The sequence below is a fragment of the Chelonia mydas genome, chromosome 13 (assembly GCF_015237465.2).
Source record: "Chelonia mydas isolate rCheMyd1 chromosome 13, rCheMyd1.pri.v2, whole genome shotgun sequence".
Lineage (NCBI taxonomy): Eukaryota > Metazoa > Chordata > Testudines > Cheloniidae > Chelonia > Chelonia mydas.
In genome coordinates this window covers 29,938,391-29,958,257 of record NC_051253.2, presented here as the reverse complement: position 1 = coordinate 29,958,257, position 19,867 = coordinate 29,938,391, and the positions used below count along the sequence as shown (strand labels likewise).

The 19,867-nt window shown below is 52.8% G+C and overlaps 1 protein-coding gene across 9 annotated transcripts in view; it reads left to right on the top strand.

The window, feature by feature from the left end:
* The window catches only part of CHD6 (chromodomain helicase DNA binding protein 6), a 178,460-nt gene that overhangs the window by 70,716 nt on the left and 87,877 nt on the right, over nucleotides 1–19,867 (top strand). For all 9 annotated transcript variants that reach the window (XM_043527369.1, XM_037915471.2, XM_037915475.2 and 6 more), the window contains one exon: nucleotides 10,804–11,294. In XM_043527369.1, coding sequence (XP_043383304.1) covers nucleotides 10,804–11,294 — 491 coding nt within the window. The remainder of the gene's footprint in view (nucleotides 1–10,803; nucleotides 11,295–19,867) is intronic.

Here is a 19,867-nt window from a genome sequence, read left to right as displayed (position 1 = left end):
AAATAATTACAAAAATGACCATTAATTCTGACTTATTTCTTCATACATAACCAGTGCTCAGGATTTAAGTGAGTTTTAATTTGGTGGAAAGTTTGAAGAGTCTGTATTATTCCATTATTAAGATCATTCTGAGAGAGGGGGGTAGAGAAGGGCTGACACGAGGGGCTAAATTTCTTAAAAGACCTATTTTCAAATCAATTTGAGCTAACAAACCAACTGATCCACTTGTAAATTCTCAGAGAATGAATTCTGTACCAAAGTGTAAGTGCTGGAATTTGGGAGGGCATGCACATTCTTCATGCATAATGAAGTGGTGGAAGCCCTGGTTCAACTGCAAAACTCAGCTCAGCCTTAACCATGACATCATGACCGGTGCCTCCATGATGATAAAATGAGACAGGATACCAACTCCATTGCTCAGGACGCATGCTAGGAAGAAGCTTCCCCGTACCTGTCCACACAAGGTATCTTTCACCTTCTCCTGCAGTAGCTGGAGTTGACTGCTCTGAGAGACATGGTCTAGAAGGACCCACTGGGCTCATAATTCTTCTGTTCCTGTCTGCCCTCCAGCTGAAATCCTCTGTCTGGCTTAGGGCTCCTAAAGCTCTCATCAGCACAGTGAAGAGAACAATGTAAGCTGGGAAAGCTTGGCTTGGTGATCCTCTCCTGGGGGTATTGCTGTGAGGGCAGGTGATGCAACTGGTGAGTTTGGACACGGGTGGGAGGCTCCAGCCTATCATGTGCTTGGGTTTCCTTGCCAGTGTGGTAAGTGCTCAAAGCAGCTGTGCCAGCAAAGCTGGGAATGTGACACCCTCCTATGCAAGATGTTCCCTGTCAGTCTCATTACATGGGTCACTCGCTTCATTGTTACTGTGGAAGGGAGGCAGGAGTTTCCTCTGTAGCTGAGATGGCAGCTAATGAATCTAAGCCGTGCGCTGGGAGAGGTGCTGCAGGGTGGCCACTGGCTTGCGCGCGGCTGTGGAGGGCTCTATAGCTCATGGAGGTCGGCATGTGGAGTGACAGTGGTTAAATCGCAGATTAATTCGCAGTAATTTTTAAACCCATTTACACCAGGACAGAGGGTGCCATGGACGCTCTGGTTCTGGGTTAACCAGGCTAATTTCCAATGAGCTTAGGTCTGTTGGGGACTGCTTTGAATGGAAATCAGAGCTTCCATGAAGGTGTATACTGGTTGAAATAAGTAGGTTGGAAATCAGACTTTTAGCTAACCTTGTGTGATTCTGCATTCAAAGGCTCCGGTTCCTGGGAGCTGCTTTATCACCATAAAGGCCTTTTCTATCGGAGCAAATCCAGGCAGAAGCTTTGGCCTTCAGGAATGTCCTGGAGCAGTGGGGAGGTAGCTCTCTGGCTTCTCAGGGTTACTGTCTCGAGGAATGCTGCTCTCCCTGGCCATCCCTCTGTGAACAGTGGGGTGATGTCTCTGGCCAGCCCAGCCCCTGGTCTCCAGTGCCTTTTCCTGTGGCTGGGCCAGGGCTGGAAATAGCTCTCTGGAAATGTTCTTGCAGATGCTTCTGGTGGGCACTAGTGCTGTCACAAAGCCCATCCTGGCTTGTCAGGCCCTGCCATTTACCCAGCTGGTAAATGTTCTAAACTCAGTCTGATCCTGTTTTGCACCACAAAACCAATGATATACCTGAGCTACATTGATATTTCCATCCTCTGGATAGATGACCTAAACTCTCTCATAGATTTCCACCACAACTTCAACAACCACCACCCATCCATCAAACTCTCTAGAACACTCTCACACCAGTATCAACTTCCTGAACACATGGATTAGCTTCAACAATAGAAGCCTCCAAACAGCTATATACAAGAAAGCCAGTGATCACCACATCTACCTCCACAGATCCAGCAACCACCCCATACACACCAAAAAATCAGTTATCTACAGCCAGGCACTCAATACCACAGAATTTCTCTGGTGAGAAAGTTAGGGAGACACAACTAAACACACTTAAAATCACCTTCACTAAACACGGACATTCCACCAGAGAAGTACATCACATCATGGAACGGGCCACCCAAATACCCTAGGAGAACCTGCTTCAATACAGGAGACACCACGCCCCCCCCCCCCCCCCAAAAGACTGCACACCCCTAGCTATCATCTGTCAACCCACGCTGGATCCCATATGGGGGATCATCAAATAATAATAACCCTTATTGGATGAACGCCACATCGGAAAGAAATCTTTCCCCAAACCCCTCTTCTGGCCTTCAAACTAACCTCCCACTCAAAGCAGCACTAGACCTACCATAGCAATAGATGCAAAACCTGGAGCCATATCTCCTCTATTACGGTAACCAGTACTCCCTACAACACACCTTTCCAGATGCATGGGTCCTACAGATGCTTTATTACAACACGTCTTGTGCCTCATTCAGCGTATCACATGCCCCAATAACGAATATGTGTGTGAAACCAGACAACCACAATGCTTTCGAATGAACTCACTCAGAAAAACAATCAGACAAAACGACTGTATCTCCTGTGAGTGAACACTTTTCTCAGAGCGCGTTCGCTCCATATCTGATCTTTCAGTCCGTGTCCTTAAAGGAAACCTGCACAACACCTTCAAAAGATGTGCCTGGGAGCTTAAATCCATAACGTATAGGGTTGACCTGCTGGCCGCTTTGCTTCCCGGACTCTGCTAGACACCAAAAGCCAAAGGGTTTAGCAGGAACACGGGTTTTATGGCTCGTAGGATTTGTAACGTCTCACACTGTCAGCTACCCTTAATTGCCCTCTTGAAACCCTTTGTATGTAACAATCTAGCCTCCAATTGCCCACTTTTTTTTTAAGGGACTTCCCTCCACATGCATTACCTCTTCTGCTTAATCCCAACTTGCATTTAGCTCAGATCCTGCTTCCTTCCCCAGATCTGAGGAAGAGCTCTGTATAGCTCGAAAGCTTGTACCTTCCACCACAAGAAGTTGGTCCAATAAAAGATATGACCTCACCTACCTTGTGTCTCTGCTATTTTACTAGCAGTTGTGTGAGTTAGCCCATCACAGTGGGGAAGGGACTGATTGGCTGATTTAGACTGGTGTCTCCAGTGCCTTTTCATGCTGGGCCAGGGATTTAAATGGCTCTCTGGCAACATTCTTGCAGATAACTAGAGAGCCAGTGCTCTGCAAAGATCAGCTTGTGTAATGTGCTCCCTTCAGTTAATAGGGCCAGGCAGCTGCATGCAAACTTGTGCAGTGTTTCAAGACCTGGACTGGCTGGGTGAGGTCTGGATCTGAAGACACAGTCAAAGACCCCTGCCACTTCCACAGATGGAAAAAGGCACTTCTGGTAGAGCTCCCACCTACAAGCCCAGCAGCAGTTGGGGCTCCAGGAACAGCCTCACCTTATGAACCTCTTGGCTAGGTGCTGGATCAGGTCCATCACTAGTAAGGCAGGAGCTCTTCCCCATGTAAACACAGGATCCTTCCACTGCCTCCTTGGCATCGCTTCGGACTAGTCGAGTCACAGCCCAGCTCTGTGCCTGGTTGGGCTGATGGAGAGGAAACAAAGGCCTTGTCCGCACTTCAAAGTTTTGGCTCACTCACAAAGGTGTTTTGGTGCATAACTCCCATGGAAATGAAAGGGAGCTAGACACCTAAATACCTTTGTGGATCTGGGCTTTGCTGTTCTACCTGTGCCAGCAAAGTGGCAGTTGCTAGTGTAGATGCAGTTATACTAGTATGAGTGTGCTTAGACGGGTTCAGCTTATTCCAGTTGGTGGAGCAACATGAGCTGTCCTGCTATTCAGGCCATGTCTACACTAGCGAGCTTACAGCTGTGCTGCTGTAAGATCTCTCATGTAGCTGCTCTGTGCTGATGGGAGGGAGCTCTCCAGTTGACATAATTAAACCACCCCAATGAGGGTAGCTTTCTCACTGACATAGTGCTGTGGACACTACCACTTATGCTGATGAAGCTTATGTCACTCAGGGGTGTGTGTCCTTGAGCAACAAACGTTTTGCCATCATAAGTGGGAGTGTGGAAATGGCCAAAGTGCCTTGTGCCAGCGTAAGTGCATCTGCTCTAGGGTGTTACAGGTATGGCTGTGGCAGTAAGGAATCACAACCCTCACCACCAGGTGTGCTGGTGACATGTTTTAAGTGTAAAGCAGATTTCAGAGCTGCACAGTGTACATGGCTGATGGCTCCACAGCCAAACCCTCTAGGGCCAGGGAGTAGGAGCAGTGTCAGAGGACAGCCTAGCTGCACTGCACAGGGAGAGGCCTGGGCACACAAGGGGCTACCCAGTGCTACTCAGAGAGTGCTGCCCAGCTGAGTGCGACAGCTTAACTGGTGGGCAGCAGCACATATATCTGCCCTGGCTGTAAAGAGTTAATAAGAGGGGTTTGTTTGACACCAAGAGAAGTGGCCTGACAATGGGGGAACAATGAACACATGGGCATTTGGGGCAAACCTCCAGCCTTTCCTACAGAGGGAAGGAGCACTGGGGCAAGGGCTTGGAGGAACATGAGCATGAGCATGTTGGCTTATGGAGAAGAGGGGGAGCGAAGGGTATGAGGATGAAGCAGGAATGTCAGCCAGTGAAGAGCTAGGTCATGAGGTATTACTGGGGCCCACATCAGGCTGTACTGGGCTCTACGGGTGGCTGGGGGATGTGCTGGCTGGGTTAGGGTGTGCAAAGAGGCATTGCCTGAGTTGGGGTTGGATGGGAGTTGGGACCTGCAAGGTCAGACACTGGGATCCAGTGGCCTGGTGCTGGATGGGCCCTTTCCCAAGCACATATCATAGGGCACCCCTTGTGGCCTGAGGTGGCTTTACAGGCTGCCTGCCTCAGTTTCCCCTTTCAAAGGGCTCCTTAAATAAATTCTACACCCAGGCTTTCTGTCCAGTACCACCCCTTCTTGGGGTCTAGTTTTATTAACAAATGTTCAAAATACAGTCAACTCCAGTCCATCCATTTCCCCTCTTATCAGGTCACTGCCAGGCCTTCCCTGCCTGAGTCTCACTCTCCAGACCCAGGTTCCTGTGATGAAGTCACTCCTAGCAGCCTCTGTACTCCATGTTGCTTCCCCGAGCTTCCTCCTCTGTAGCTTCCTGCTGCTCTTTGTAGGGGACCCACTGATCTCTCTCAGCTGTGCCCCTCAGTAACCAGGGTTGGTTGGCCCCAGGCTTCTTGCCCTTAAGGGGCAACCAGTTACAGTTACCCAGCCCCCCCCTCCCCCCCAATTCTGCCAGCCTGCTGCTTGGCCTGACAGTGACTCACTGAGACGCTGGGCTGAGTTAGAGTCTGTTTGTGTAGGGTGGTGGGTGGCTGCTCTCAAACACCTGGCACTAAAACAGACTATGGCCTCCTTTAGTGTCACCAGGAAACTGCAGAGCAGCATGGCCTGCAAGGGACCCTACCTTTATGTGCTCTCCCCTTCAGAACTGCAGCTGGTAATGCCTGCTCAGACACTTCCCGGGGGCACTGGCTGCAGAGGGAAGGTCTAAGAGGAGAAAGAAGGGGCTTTTCTAGCACTTTACTTTCCCCTCTTGCTTTCTTATAACCCCTTGGGAAGCTTCTTGAAGTTTTCTTACACCACTGGTTTGTTGATGTACTGTCTGTCATGAGCTCTGGGCTGTGCTCCCTGGTTTGTTATTGTAGGGTTCCTTGTGGGTGCTGGGCTATGTGCACAGGTTTGTTATTGTAGGATCTCTCATGGGCACTGGGTTATGCACTCTGGTTTGTTATTGTAGGGTCCCTTGCAGATGCTGGGCTGGTTTGTTGCTGTAGGGTTCTTCTTGAGCGCTGGGCTGCATATGCTAGTTTATTGTTGTAAGCTCTCTCATAGGCACTGGGCTGTGCACTCTTGTTTGTTATTGTAGGGTCCCTCGTGGTCATGGGGCTGTGTGTGCTCTCTTGTGTTTGCAAGTGGTCACTGAAGCATCCTTTCAAACTGATCTAAGGAACGCCATGGACTCTGCAAACGCGCAAAGCAAACTGCATGATATAGATCCTTTGTGAGGCCTTGAAATGTGACTCTTCTGTGTGTATGGAGGACCTTGTTGGGCAGCGGATGTGCTGACTGGCTGCGCTTGGTTAACGTCCAGTGTGGGGACCCCACTCTGGAATTCACAGGCCTCCAGAGCACAAGCAGATCCCTGCCCAGTGTCTTGTGTTGTGGTACTTTGGACCAGTAGCCACAGGTCACTGAACCATTCTGTGAGGCATGGGGGCGACAGAGCTGAGGACTGAGCCACTTGTCCAATGTGTGGCCATTGTTGGAAGTACCAGTTTAAATGTGGAAGTAGGAGCCAACTCTGAGTGCCCTCTTCTGACCAATTTGGCTCACATCCATAGCATGCCCAGATGTGTGCAGAACTGCAATAACTATGGCAAGGCTGGAGCGTTGTTCTTGGAGGAGTTGCACATTCCTGCACGGCCCTGCAGGGTTTCTGTCTGGGGATGATTTTATGATCAGAGAGCATCTGCTTTGGGCTTTCAGTGTTGGGACTCAGGCTGCCACCAAGAGACACACGTTCTGCTCAGCCACAGACTTCCCAGCATGTGGCTCTTGCAGAGTATCTGAGGAGTGGTGCCACGCAGAAGCGCTGTATGGTGCTGCTTACATGAAAGGAGCCATAGGGAAGTGCATGATGATGTTGAAAATCTCTTCATGTTAAGGCAGATATTGGGGGAGGTGGAGGGAAAAGCAGCAAAGGTGCCTTTAGGGAGGAGTCACCATCTTCCACATAGCACCATCTTCCACACCCACCATGGCTCAGCCTCTGACCCGTTGGCTGAGAGACTGACCCATTCCAGGTGGCTGGGGGATGACGGTGCTGATCTTCCATCTCCAGGTCCTGATGTGGTGTCCCATCCGCTCCCACACATACTGAGAGGGGGCTGGCATGTCCCATTATGGGAACAGCACCTGAGGTGCTGCCTACAGGCCCCCTGGGTAGGGAGATCCCTGCAGCTGGGGATGTCAGCCTGTAGTAGTGTGTGGCATGCCCTGAGTCCCAAAGCCATGGGATGCATTTGGAAAGGACCAGCCATTACCCTGCTGCTATAGGATTCTGGAGTTCTGCTTTCCATCTGGTAATTGCGCTCAGCTGCTCCTTAGCAAGGAAGTGAAGGGAGATTTGGCCTCTTGGGAGGGCTGTCGGCTTTGTAGCTACTTCAGTAAATCATTCTAGTTGATCCCTGACTCAAGCATCTTGGAAGATCCAGGATGTTCTCAGGAAGGTGGGGCGGGGGCAGATTTTAGTACCTGGCAGCTGGGGTCAGAGTCAACTTCTTCAGAGCTGCTCTTCTCCCTTGGTGAGTAAAGCTCCCCATGGTCAGTAACTTGGGGCTGCAGTGCCCAGGTTTCATGTGGAGGCCGAGTTGCAGTAAGATCTGTCGCTGAAGCCAGTGTGGGTAGAACCGGGGCAGCACCGTGGCTGAGTATGTTACGTTTAACCTAGACATAAGTGAGCATTAGTTGGTTGGTTGCATTCTGGTTTGTCTTCATCCATATCCTAAATCTCCTGCATTGGTCAGCACTGTAGCCATGGAACAGTCTGCGATGCTGCGCGCTGGGTGCGCTGCACAGCTGTGCGGAGGTCCAGGACTGGAACAGCAGGGTGTGCTGCAGTGATTGCAGGGGTGCCAAAACAAGCAGCGTGCTGTAGCCACTCCTGAATGTCCCTGGATCTACAGAGAATCCATCTGTCAGGGTCTTTCAGGAATGTTAGGAATCGTTCCTCTTTCTGATAACATTTCACTCCCTACTTGTGTGAAAATACAGATTAGAAATCAGAAATTCCCAGAGCAACCTGCACTTGGACCAGAGCAAATAGGAACTCAGCCTTTCAGTACATAGGAGCATAAACAGTTACACGCTTGTCCCATGGTTATAGATTTTCCAAAGAATTCTACCCGCTTGATGATTCCTAAATTCAAAGCTTTGTTCGCAGGCAGGTCAGGTTTCCTTCAGCCCTTGCAAATCAAGGAAGTGCCAAGTGAAAGGAAAAGTCTCCAGTGTCCCCTGGCATCTGGACATCCCATTGCACAGTGGCAGGGACACACCGCACTCCCAGGGAGAGCACTTCTACTCACCCAGTGAGCATCTGCAAGGCAAACCCTGAACTCCAACCTCAGCAGCAGGCATTACAGAGATGCTGGCCTTGGCTCTAGAGTTGAGTTTTCCCCCTAAAGCAAGGATTCAACTTCTTTGCCACCTTTTCAGCTTAAATTAGTGGCACTTAGTCACTTTTGCGTCATTAATACCAAGCTTCTAGCTGGTGCTATACGGGGAAAGGCTGCGTAACCCATCGTCTCTGTCCTGAGGTACTGGATCCTGCAGCAAGTGCTGACATCAGAGGGGGTCTCAGAGAGAGATTATGGAGGGGCTGGTCCCTGCTCCAGAGCTAAATTGGGATTTGCTGATTTGGTATGTATGAAAAATACACTGTATCCTCCCCCAAACTACAGCCCTGTGGTTTAGGAACAGAAGGAAGCTTCTGAGAATTTCCAATTCATTAATAGATTTGAATTCAGGTTTTGTTATTAAGAATTATCTCAATAATGGACTAATGCAGGCTCTTCAGCCCTCCATAGAGTTGGCACTCACTGAAAGCTTGTGCGCAGTCTGCACCTGCAGACCTTTTTGGATTATTGATCACTTTTATTCCCCTTCCCATAGCTTGGGCACTTGGAAAGTCCTATATGTCTGTGGGTGTTCAGCAACCATGGTATCTGGGTGTTGCAGGCTGTTCTGGGTATTACAGGGCAGTGGTCTGAGCCTCCAGATCCACCCCTGAGCCCTACTCTCAGCCAGGCTACTCACTGGGCCAGCACTTCACTCCACAGCTGGGGTCAACACCCCCCACTGTGGGCCCAGAAGCAATGAGCCCATGGTCCCTGGATGCTGAGGGGTGGGAGTCTCCTGTGGCCTCTCTCCCCCAGTTGCTGATCATTCATTCCTGTGACCTCCCAAGTCTCTGATCCTCGGAAGCTGCAGTTGCCCATGGTGCTTGCTCTGCCTGTCTCGACATGTGCCAGTGAGAGAGGGGCTGCAGGAGGCAACCTCTTCACAGGTGTGGCAGGGTCGGGCAGGAGATCTGTCTAGGAAAGGAAGCATGCTCCTTCTCATTACTTCTTGCACCACCCTTCCCCTTTGGTCTCTCTTCTGGAGAGTGTCAGCAGGCAGTGGTGGCTGTCCAGTCCCTAGCAGTGCAGGGAGAGCCAGTGATCTGTACATGCTGTGCTAGCCCTGAGATTTTTCATCTTTTCATTCCCTTTCACACTGGGATGGCCAGGCTGAAAGCATCCAGATCGAAAGGCAACACTGCTCCCTGCTTTCTCACAGGCTCGCGAGACTGGGACGCTGAAGAGGAAACTGGGCCACCCCTTTCCCCGTGCTCATTATAGTTTCACCCTGTTCATTATTTGCAAAGAAAGAGTCATGTTTCTGGCTGGCTTGTGAGCGTCCCTCGGTCACTGTCTATCTCTGGCAGCTTTACTGAGGAACATTTCCTGTGATACATCCTGTCCTGGTTTGAAACACCCCATGGAGCTCAGGGTCCCCCATGAGTGCTTGGTACAGCCCCAATCCCAGCAAGAGTCCTACCAAACAGTTCTCTCTTCAGGGGAAAGTAAACCCTATTACGCCAGGGTGCCGTAGTCTAGCCCCGGAGCTCTCTGGTCACTTTATTGCTCCCCTTATTGTGGCCTGTTTTGCCAGCTTTGGAGGTTGTTGGGCTGGTTTTACCCTGTCTGCCTGTGTCTGGGAGCGGTGGGAGGAGGGGATTGAATTCTTTCAGTGGTTAGTGCTGAAGAAATTGCAAAAATAAACAAACACTAGAAGCAGGGCGAAGCAGAGAATATGCCAGACTGCTTAAAGTTTGCACAGCCCCTGGTGTCAGGAGTGGCCTGGGTGTGTCTGATTCTTTAGAAGGAAGCACCAGTGACCCTGTGATCACATTGTCCAGCACTGTATCTGGCTGGGCAGCTGCCTCCTGTCTGCATGCTGAATGAAAAACACTGCACACTCCTCAGGGGTAACCATTTGGGCTTTTCCTATGCCCCCTCTAGGCCAGTGAGGCAGCTGTAAAGAGATTGCAGGGCAGGCTTAAATCCAGGGAACATCCCTGGCTTGGGAACACCTGCCTGGCCATGGAGGCAGCTCGACGTCACCTCTACAGCAGGTCTGAGTGCACTGGGTGTGTGGAGTCCAGGCAGGAGGTGAGGTGTAGCTAGGGCAACTCCGAAATCTGCAAAGCCCTATGAGACCGTTGAGGCAGGGATTCTAGGCCTCCACAAGTCCCTGAACAGGGGAGCTGCAGACTTCCCCTTCTCTGCCCTGGCGCCATCAGGAAGTGGGTTCTGCACGGGGCACTGGATTGGGACCCAGAAGGTCTGCATTCAGCTCCCAGCTCTGCTACTGACCTTGCTGGGCTCAGCTTCCTCGCTGTCAAAGGGAGGATTGAGACTTACACCTTTGTACAGTGCTCTCCGATGGATTGTTGCAAAACTGTGCACAAGTGGTGATTGTTACTGTTGATTGATAGTTTTATGCCAAGCATCCATCTGCTTAGCAGCGTGCACCGCACTGAACGCTGTCCTGCTGGAACACCCAGTGTAGTCCTTGTGCATGACGCTGCACCAGGGAACCTCAGCAGAACAGTCAGGCTGTGTTGTAAGCATCCTCGCCTGTGCGTAACACTGCCCCTAGACTTGTAAAGATCCATAATGTCTGTAGAGTGGCAGGGCCCCAGCAGCCCCCACCTGCCATGTCTGCAGGGGCCATTTGCTAACGCTCCTGCTTTCTGCTCTCTTTGCAGCTGTCTCATTCCCTGATGTCTGGCGCCTCACTCCCTTGCGAGTACAAGCCTCAGGCCCCCTTTGCCAGCAGCGCCGATCGGGAGGACCTGTGTCCCCACGTGAACATTGCAGACTTGGCCAGTCACTACCAGTGCCCAGAGGAGGAGCCTGGCGAGGCTGTACAGAAGAGGACACCATCCCAGAATGGCATGCAGGACAGCGGGGGTGGGGGCACCGGGGTGAAGAAGAAACGGAAGAAAAAGGCCCCGGGGGAGTTGGATGTGGGGGAGAAAGGAGCTTTGGAGAGAGAGATGAAACCAAAGAGGAAGAGAGAGCCCAAAGAGCCAAAGGAGCCCAAGAAACCCAGGGAGCCCAAGAAACCCAGGGAGCCCAAGCAGAAGGAGGCAGCCAAGAAACCCAGGAAACCCCGGGAGGCCAAAGCCCCCAAGGAGCCTAAAGAAAAAAAGAGCAGCACTGAGCCGGCCCCCAAGACAAAGCCCAAGAAGGCCAGGTGGGTCTTGTGTGTGCAGTGCTGCGGGGTCCTGCCTGGACCACACTGCAACCAGGCCAGGGCAGAGTGGTAGCTGCTAGGAACAGACCAGGGCCACCTTTCCCTTTAGTCCAGAAGGGCGTTGTGTGGTGGGACTGGGGGGCTCCCTGTATTGGAGGCAGGATGGCCACTAGCATATTGGAGTGAGCTGTGTGGGCAGCACCCTTTGGGCACTCCTGTCTGCAGGGCTTTTGCTGAGGTTGACGTACAAAGTGTGTGTACGCCACTGCGATATCTAGTGGTTGGGCAACACGACGCGCCAGCCCTGTTAGTACCATGCTGTGCAGAATCCTGTGTCCTCCCCTCCCTGGCCCCTGGGCTGGGTGTATTGTCACCTCTTAGGGGCATCAGGTGGGAGTCATTCCGGTATGGGGCAGGTCTGTAATGAGGCACTTACTGAAATGATGGTGACACAAGACAGGCCTTTCAGTCTGTTTGACAAGGACTCTGCGGTTCCCATTCCAAGGAAGTTGTAGTAGCAGTAGTGGGTATAGGAGAGTAAATCTGTCCAGAGCATTTCAGTAAATGGGGAAAGCAGACCACAAGCACTCCAGCCAGACTCTGGGGTTTGATTAGTACCTGGAACCCTTTGCATGAGTGTGGGAATAGCGAGGATGTTAATAAGAGCACTAGGGTGAGGCTCTTCCTCTGGCAGGCCTATCACACGAGGATCTCAAAGCACTTTGTAAACCCTTTCAGCCCTATTGAGGAAGGTAAGTTTTATCCCAGCTTTACGATGAGAACACTGACCCAGAAAGGAGTGAGTGTTAGAAGCAGAACCCACGAGTCCCGTCTCTGACTTCCCCGCTGTAGCCACTAGATCCCATCTCCCTAGAACTAAATTGTAGGTTGCACTAAGCTCCCAATGGAAAGCATGATCCCCTCTCCCCGTTTGCAGTGTAAGAGTCAGCTGAAGGTGCTGTAGCTCTAAGAGGGCCTGTGAATTCTCTTGTGTTGCATAATGTAACACTGCTGCCTTTGCTTGTCTCTTCTCCCTTTAATTAACAACGTGATGGGCCAGTAGAGGAGCTCCCATTCCTGGGGAAAGCCCATTAATTGGTAATATGCACAGCTGCATTTGATTTACTATCTGTCCAGCTGGCTAAAATAAATGTTTTTGGAGGGTTCTGTAACAAACACACTTATTGATTGGCTTCTGGGTGCTGTGGCATGCTATGCATAATCCATGTGCTGAGTGCATTTCCATGATGTAAGGTTAATACCTGTGGGAGTGCAGTGCTGGCAAGAGACAAACATCTCTGGGCGCTCCCAAACTTTGCCTATGTGAGGGCTGCGTTTGCAACTCAACAGGAGCTGGAGTCACCAACTTTGTGTGAAATGGGGGAGCCGGCAGCTGTCCTGGTCTGTGCAGTAGAGCCCTCTGCCCTCATTGTGTGTTGTTCGTCAAGCTCAGTAAATCACTAGCACCTAGGAAAAGCTGCTCTGGCTGCATGGGTCTTCAAGCCAGGGGTGCTCTGGACAAACCAAGAGGCACAAGCAGTGCCTCCGAGCGCAGGGACAGGGCCAAGCAAGGCTTGAGGAGGAGTTGAGTGGACAGTGAAGATGAAAGCAGGAGGAGGGAGTGCTAGTGAAGGCTGGGGGAGGGCAGACAGAGATGGCATTGCAATGTAGGCAAGGGTACTGGGCAGAGGCCAGAGCTGGCTATGCAAGTGGGGAGGGGCTCGAAGGTGGGAAATGACCTGGGCAGAACAGCCAGGAAGGAAGGGGAGCTTAACACCGGTGTTTTGGCTGGGCCAGGGGGCCACGGGTGAGGGGTGGGGGCTGCAGACAAGGGTAAGAGGAGGGGGTGGGACAAAGGGGTAGCAGACAGGTGGGCTGGACAGAGGTGAAGAAGGAGTCTGTCCCTCCTATGTCAGAGTGAACCAGCAGCTCCATGGTCCCAGTGCTCGGCAGGGTGGGAAGCTAGCATGCCAGGCCCAGGCCAAAGGGAGACAGGCCCCTACCCTCAGCACCTGCCTTGCCCTTCCCACTCTCAGCGGGCTGGTTCCATACCTGCTCCTTGTGCCCTGCAAGGAGGAGACCAGCTCATCTGCCCCCACCCTGCTGGTGGGCGAGAGCCTCGCTACACTGCCTGAGGCCCCAGGCTTAGCAGCATGAACGCTCCACTAGGCCATGCTGCTTTTCGTGAACAGCTCCTGCATTCTACTTGCTGCTGGTGCTTGTCCCGGCCCCTTTCCCTGCAGGGTGGGGATCTGAGTTTGGGGCTCATGCTCTCCAGGCTGGCAGCACTGCAGAGGCAGCTTCTTCCAGCCCTGCTGGGGAGGTTGAAGAGCAGGTCGTGATAATTTCTGGTGGCACCTCCATCACACACACATCTCTGGCTAATGAATAATCTACGTGGGGAAGGCAGGGCCAACCTGGGCCTGGGATGGAGTAGGTGGTTCCTTACTAGGAGAGGGAGGGCCTGGTCAGGCCAGGCAGCGCTATGCAGCCATCTCTGGATGTAGATGGTAAGATTGCCACACACTCTCTAAAGACCTGAGCATAGTGGCACAGTCTCCTGTAAACGATTTCTAATCACATGGGTTCATGAATGGAATATTTGTTAATTGTGACACACCAGTCAGTCTCTTGGGTGTGCATTTACACTGTGCAGTTACACTGGCCGTGCATTTTCAGGGCTTTAATTGTATTACAGGTGTGAGGCTAGGCCACTTACAGCCTAAATGTCACATTTGTCTCAATCACTTTTTACAAACCCTGGCCGACCCATGAACCTGGGGGGCACAATCCAACGGATGCATCTTGTGTGCAGCAACCCTTCCTCTGCAGCCTGGCAACCATTGTGGTGTGAGCTAGTGCTTGAGAACTGTGTGGAATTGGCCATAGCCAAAGGGAATCTGACTCATGTTTCATTGGCCCAACTGAGAGCTACGCACAGCAACAGCTGGCAGCGTGCACAGTGACGTGCGTTCACTTCTGAAAACCTTTTGGCTTATATGTGAGATTCTGTTACCTGTAAGGGGGAAACATGTTTGTGTGAGAAGTACATGGTCTTTGAACTGATGCTTTCCAGATGCATGCCTGGAACCAGTGTGTGGCGTTGCCTGGTTCACTCCGGATGGGGCCGACTCACCTGCAGAGCATGTGCAGCCAGTGTTTGTGCCCCATTGGTGCTGGGCAGAGGCTTGACAGGTTTGATCAAACTCTGCTGTAGCCGTTGAGTATCTTTCTATTGAATTTGCTGGGGGTGGGCTGAGTCCTGCTGGACTTTGGGTTGGGGTGAAGCTCTCATAGAGTACAGGGCCGTCATCCTGTCTCACTCCTGTGTGTGAGCCTGCTGCCGGGGGAAAGCAAGAGACTGGAGAGCTGCCCAGCAGACAGGAGAGGAGCTTTGCAGATCACCAGGAACTCCGCCTCTCTTTTTGGGAGCCCAGTCCGGGAACCCTTGAAGTGTCTCCCATTTGGCACCCACAGTTAGTGGCCACTTTTGACACGTTGCCCTGGGAGTTTGGTCTATCTGTGTCTCTCTCACCCACTGTACAAAGTGTGTGTGTGTGTTCTAAGTTGAATTGGATCCATTCTTGGGTTGAACAAGCTGGTGCCTCCCTCCTCCGGGTCATTACCCTGTCAGTTACTCTTAGTTGTTTGTGTGCCGGTACTGCTGAGTGGCCCCAGGTGAGCTCAAGGTCCCTATGGGCTGGGTAGAGAGAGTCTTTGCTCCAGAGAGCTTACACTCTGAACAGCTGAGGTGGGGAGAGGCTGGCCCAGTGGTTAGGGTACTGCCCTGGGACTGTGAGTCCTGGGTTCAAGTCCCTGCTCTGCCACAAACTGCCTGTGAAGCCTTGGGCTGCATCTCTCTGGGCCTCAGTTCCCCTCTGCTCAGTGATGGAATATCTAGAAGAGAGGGAGGGGACTGAGGCCTAGAGAGAGTCAGTGACTTGCCCAAGGTCATACAGGGAGCTGTGAGCTAAGGAACTGCCCAGTGCAGAGCGCTGAGCACAAGCCCATCCTTCCCCAGAGTTGCTGTCCTTTGTCCCTGCTGGCCGCTGTAAAGATTGAAACAATTAGATATCGAAGTGAAATAAAATATGACTGAGACGGGTGTTGCCAGGACTTCTCCGAAGGCGGGTGTAGCTCAGTGAGCTCCTAGGTGTGCTAGGACAGCTAACATCTGCACCTTGGATCTGAGGACTCTTCCACAGGCAGTTCTGTAGCATGGTGTGTCAACTGCGTATGAGGCTGCTGGGGGCGCTAGTGAGACAGTTTGGATACAGTGCCATCAGTATGTAGGTGACATGCAGCCCTAGGCCTCTTCTTCTTTGGACCAAGATGGTGCAGGGTTTCTGCTTTCCTGAAGCTGGAGCTTGAAGGAGAGGGAGCTGGCTAAAGCTCAGAGCAGACCAGCCAGGGGTGATGCAGGCATATTGGGGGTATCTGCTCTGGGTATGGAGGAAGGTGGCCTGTGGTTTTTCCAGCAGGTTGCTCCTGGCCCCCAACTGTGACAGGATTCCTGGGTGGCTACATTGACGTGAAGCCCTTTGGTCCTCCAGGCCTTTCCTCTCTGCTTCAGGCTTTGTGACTTGCTCTGACCTCTCCCTCTTGGGGCCACCTCTGTGCGTGGCGTGGTGACAGCAGGAGGGTCCAGAGCCTGCACTCCCCTCCCATTGCTTTCAGCTGCAGTTCAGGGCGTTGACGTTGGTCTGGAGAGCCCTATTGGAGCGTTGGACATGGCACTCCCAATGGGGGGGACGGTCCCTCTGCCTCCTCTCTCTGGTCCGACTCTTGTGACCTTCGAGGCAGGCTGGAAGGCCTCTCTCGGATGATTATGGTTTGGCAGTAGGTAAGAGTCTCTGTTCCTCACGGCTCACCACCCCCAGACTTTGTACTGGGGCCTTTATACGTTTAAGATGGAGAGATGAAACAGCCCCAGCCCCAAGGAGAAGGTGTCTAGGTCCTCTCCCCACAACTGTGTGAATCCATCCAGCGCCCCTGCGTTCCCACATTCCCCCGTGTCCTGCTCACGCGGTGGCGGTGCTGCAGCGGCTCAGGGCTCCCCGTTCCCGCGGTGGCGGCACTGTGATGGCTCAGGGCTCCCCATTCCCGCGGTGGTGGCACTGTGATGGCTCAGGGCTCCCTGCTCCCGCGGTGGTGGCGCTGTGATGGCTCAGGGCTCCCTGCTCCCGCGGTGGTGGCGCTGCGGTGGCGCAGGGCTCCCTGCTCCCGCGGTGGCGGCGCTGCGGCGGTTCCCAGCTCCCGTGTTGAGGGCGCTGCGGTGGCGCAGGACATGCCTCACTTGCGTTGGTGGCGCTGCGGTGGCACAGGGCTCCCTGGTCCCGCGTTAGCGGTGCTGTGGCAGTTCCCAGCTCCCGTGTTGAGGGCGCTGCGGTGGCGCAGGGCTCCCTGCTCCCGCGTTAGCGGTGCTGCGGCGGTTCCCAGCTCCCGTGTTGAGGGCGCTGCGGTGGTGCAGGGCTCCCTGCTCCTGCTTGTTGCTCATGGCCTGGTTCACAATGAGGGGCAGCACTTCTTCCCGCTGCCTGTTTCAGATGCAGTATGTTGCTCTGGCACAGGGGTGCTGGGGAGGCTGTGCCCGCTGCATCCCTCTCTTGCAGAGAGAGCTGGACAGTGACTTCCAGGGGGAGCTAGAGTTCTGCGGAGAATGCAGATGAACAGAGAGAATATCTTCTGCCAGGCTTTAGGCTGTCATCCCCCACCCATTGTGTGCTCCCCGAGCCTGCCTCCCTCTCTGAAGTGGTGCCTTACTGACGGGGACCGTGGCAGGGCTGCAGATAGGATTCCACCGTTTGCCCCAGGGTAATGTGATTTCCTGGCGAAGGATGATGTTTTGGCTAAAGCATGGGACAGGGAATCCAGAAACGTGGATTCTACTGCTGACTCTGCCACTGACATGCTGTGCGAGTCCGGGGCAGTCAGTTCAGCTCTCCTTACCTCTGTGAGCGAGGGATACTACCCACAGTGCGTGTTGTTAGGAAACGGGCAGGTCCCACACTTAGAATGGGAAGATGTGGCAAACACTGCACTGAGTGTTGTCCTGCAGGCTGCGAGTGTCCCAGTGTAGTGGTGTCCCTGGCATCAAGCAGGCATTTTATGAGGATCAGTTCATTAATGTCTGAAAGGAGCTTTGAGCTCTCCAGGAGAGAGGAGGTGATGGTCCTCTCCTCTTAAACCTGGTGTCTCCTCTTGCCAGTTGGCTGCAGGGCCTGGTTACATCATCATCTCTTTAGCAGGCACCAGGGTTATAGACATCTTTCCCCAATCTGTTTGCCAAGCACTCGGGTTTGGTACCATTAGAAACGAGAGGGCTCTGTCTCAGACAGCCCAATGCGAGCTAGCAGTATTACTGGCTCAGGGAAGACTCACAACTCCTTCCACTTTGCCCACACAGAGCTGACAGACTGGGGTATCAGAACCAACGTGGGGAAAGACACGAGGTAACTGATCAGATTTCTCATGTTCATTTCCTTCTGCAGAGGACTGAACTGTTTCAAATAAAGCTTCCAGAGGAGCAGTCCATGGGGCATGTGGGTCAGGAAGCCAGGGTTGCACTTTGCACTCTGAGATCTGCAATAACTGTACTTTGAAGCATCTTCAGCCCGTGGATCTCAGAGGTGGGAAAGTGATGGTCCCTCTTGTATTCTGCTGAGGGTTCTGTGCATGTGCCTGGAGCTGGCGCTTTTAATAGTAGTGTCTGTTGGTTCACGCATGCCCCCTTGATTCGCCTCATGGTTACAACTGAGGCGATAAAGGGCAGGACAGACCAACCGCGCACTCAGTTCCTTCTCACCGCCGCCTGGTCGGAGTTGGAGCCTCTTTGTTTCTCTTGTGACGTATTTCTGCAAACTGAGAAAAAAGACTCTTATTCTTGTACATAGTTAATAGTTTTGTTATTTTTGTAGTTTCAGTGGTAGTTCTTTGGATTTTAAGGACTGGTAGTCCCGTTCTCTCCCCCCTTTCCCCTCAGTCTTCCCAGCACCCGGGCATGGGTACTGAAGTATGGTGAAGACACCAGGGTTCAAGATCTGCGCTTCCTGCCATCGCTCATTCTCGGTCAGTGACAAGTACCAATGCCGCCCTTATTGCTTGGGGGAGGCACAAGTTGCATCCAGGTACATCACCTGTCTCTCCTTCCCTGCACGTATACGGGAAGGCTGGGCTCTTCACTTCAAGAAGCACCTCATGGAAGTCACCATGAGGCTGCAGTCAGATCCAGGCCACGGAACGTCCATGTACGTTGGCCTGAGCAAGCTAAGAGCATGTCTCCTACCACAGACCTCCAGTCCAGTTCCACCAGTACCAGCGCTATGGACCCACGTTGGGGCCTACCCGTGAGGCAAGGAAGCCTGCACGTAAGCATGGCAGTACGTCTGCCTCCATGTCCAAGAAGAACACTGCCCAATCCATGAGCTCTGTCCACAGAGAAGCAGCACATTCCAAGGCGCACAAGCACGATAAGAAGACGCACAGACCATTGTATCTGTCGGCCCCGTCCACTGAAACTCATACTCCTTCCAGATTGGCACTGCCAAGGTCCAGGAAACCTCTGGACCCATAGCAGTCCTCCGCTCCAGCTCCGGCTCCAGCTGAAGAGCGCATGCCACTGATCTGGGGAGACTTGGGTCAGCCTCCGGAGCCGTGTGAGCTGTTTTCTTTTGCTGAGGAGAAGTCTTCTTGCCCTCTGGTGCTGTCGCCTCTTCAGAGAGTGCACTTCTCAGGTTGGACTTGCCTTCTTTGGGCCATGTTCCCGCCTGCTCCCTAGAGCCTTCTACAGTTTCCTCAGTTCTGATGGCACCACCATTTGAACTGGCTTCTGATTTCTTGGATTCGGAAGATTTGTTCAGGGACCAAGGCCGTCCCCTCCCGTACCGCCAGTGTGAGTACTCCAGGGCCCTGTCAGCTTCATGGTAGTATCCGCCATTTACCCAGCATTGGTGTCTTTAGTACCCTGCTCTATGGGGCCCTCCTCAACATTCGCAGTCAGATCCATGCCAGGATGGCCGTACTGCGGCTCGTGGCCGCAGTACCCACTGTTGGAACCTTCCTGCTCCGCCCATGAGGAATCCCCTCTCTCCCCTCTCTGACCATCATCCACCAGGCATACAGACTCGGCGTTAGGTAATGCACCGCTGAGTCCAACTCCGATGGTACCACTAGATCCGGAGCAATTCCCCTCTACATCCCTGGATGCCACAGTGTCTTCTACTCCTTCCTCGCCCCTGGATGACTTGCAACAATTTCAGGAGCTGCTTTGTAGGGTGGCTGGTGCCCTCAACATCCCACTGGAGGAAGTGCAAGATAAGCAGCACAAACTGCTCAACATCTTAAATACCTCAGTACCAGCCAGGATGGCCCTACCAATCAACGAGCTATCATCCTTCAACCAGCTAGGACTATTTGGCACACTCTGGATACCTGCACACCTACCCTCACGGGAGTGGAGAAGAGGTACTAAGTGCCTCTGAGGGGACCTGAGTGTCACTTCTCCCATCCTCCACCAAACTCTCTTGTGATTCAGGCAGCTACCAAATGGGCTCACCAACAGCACCCGCGTTCCA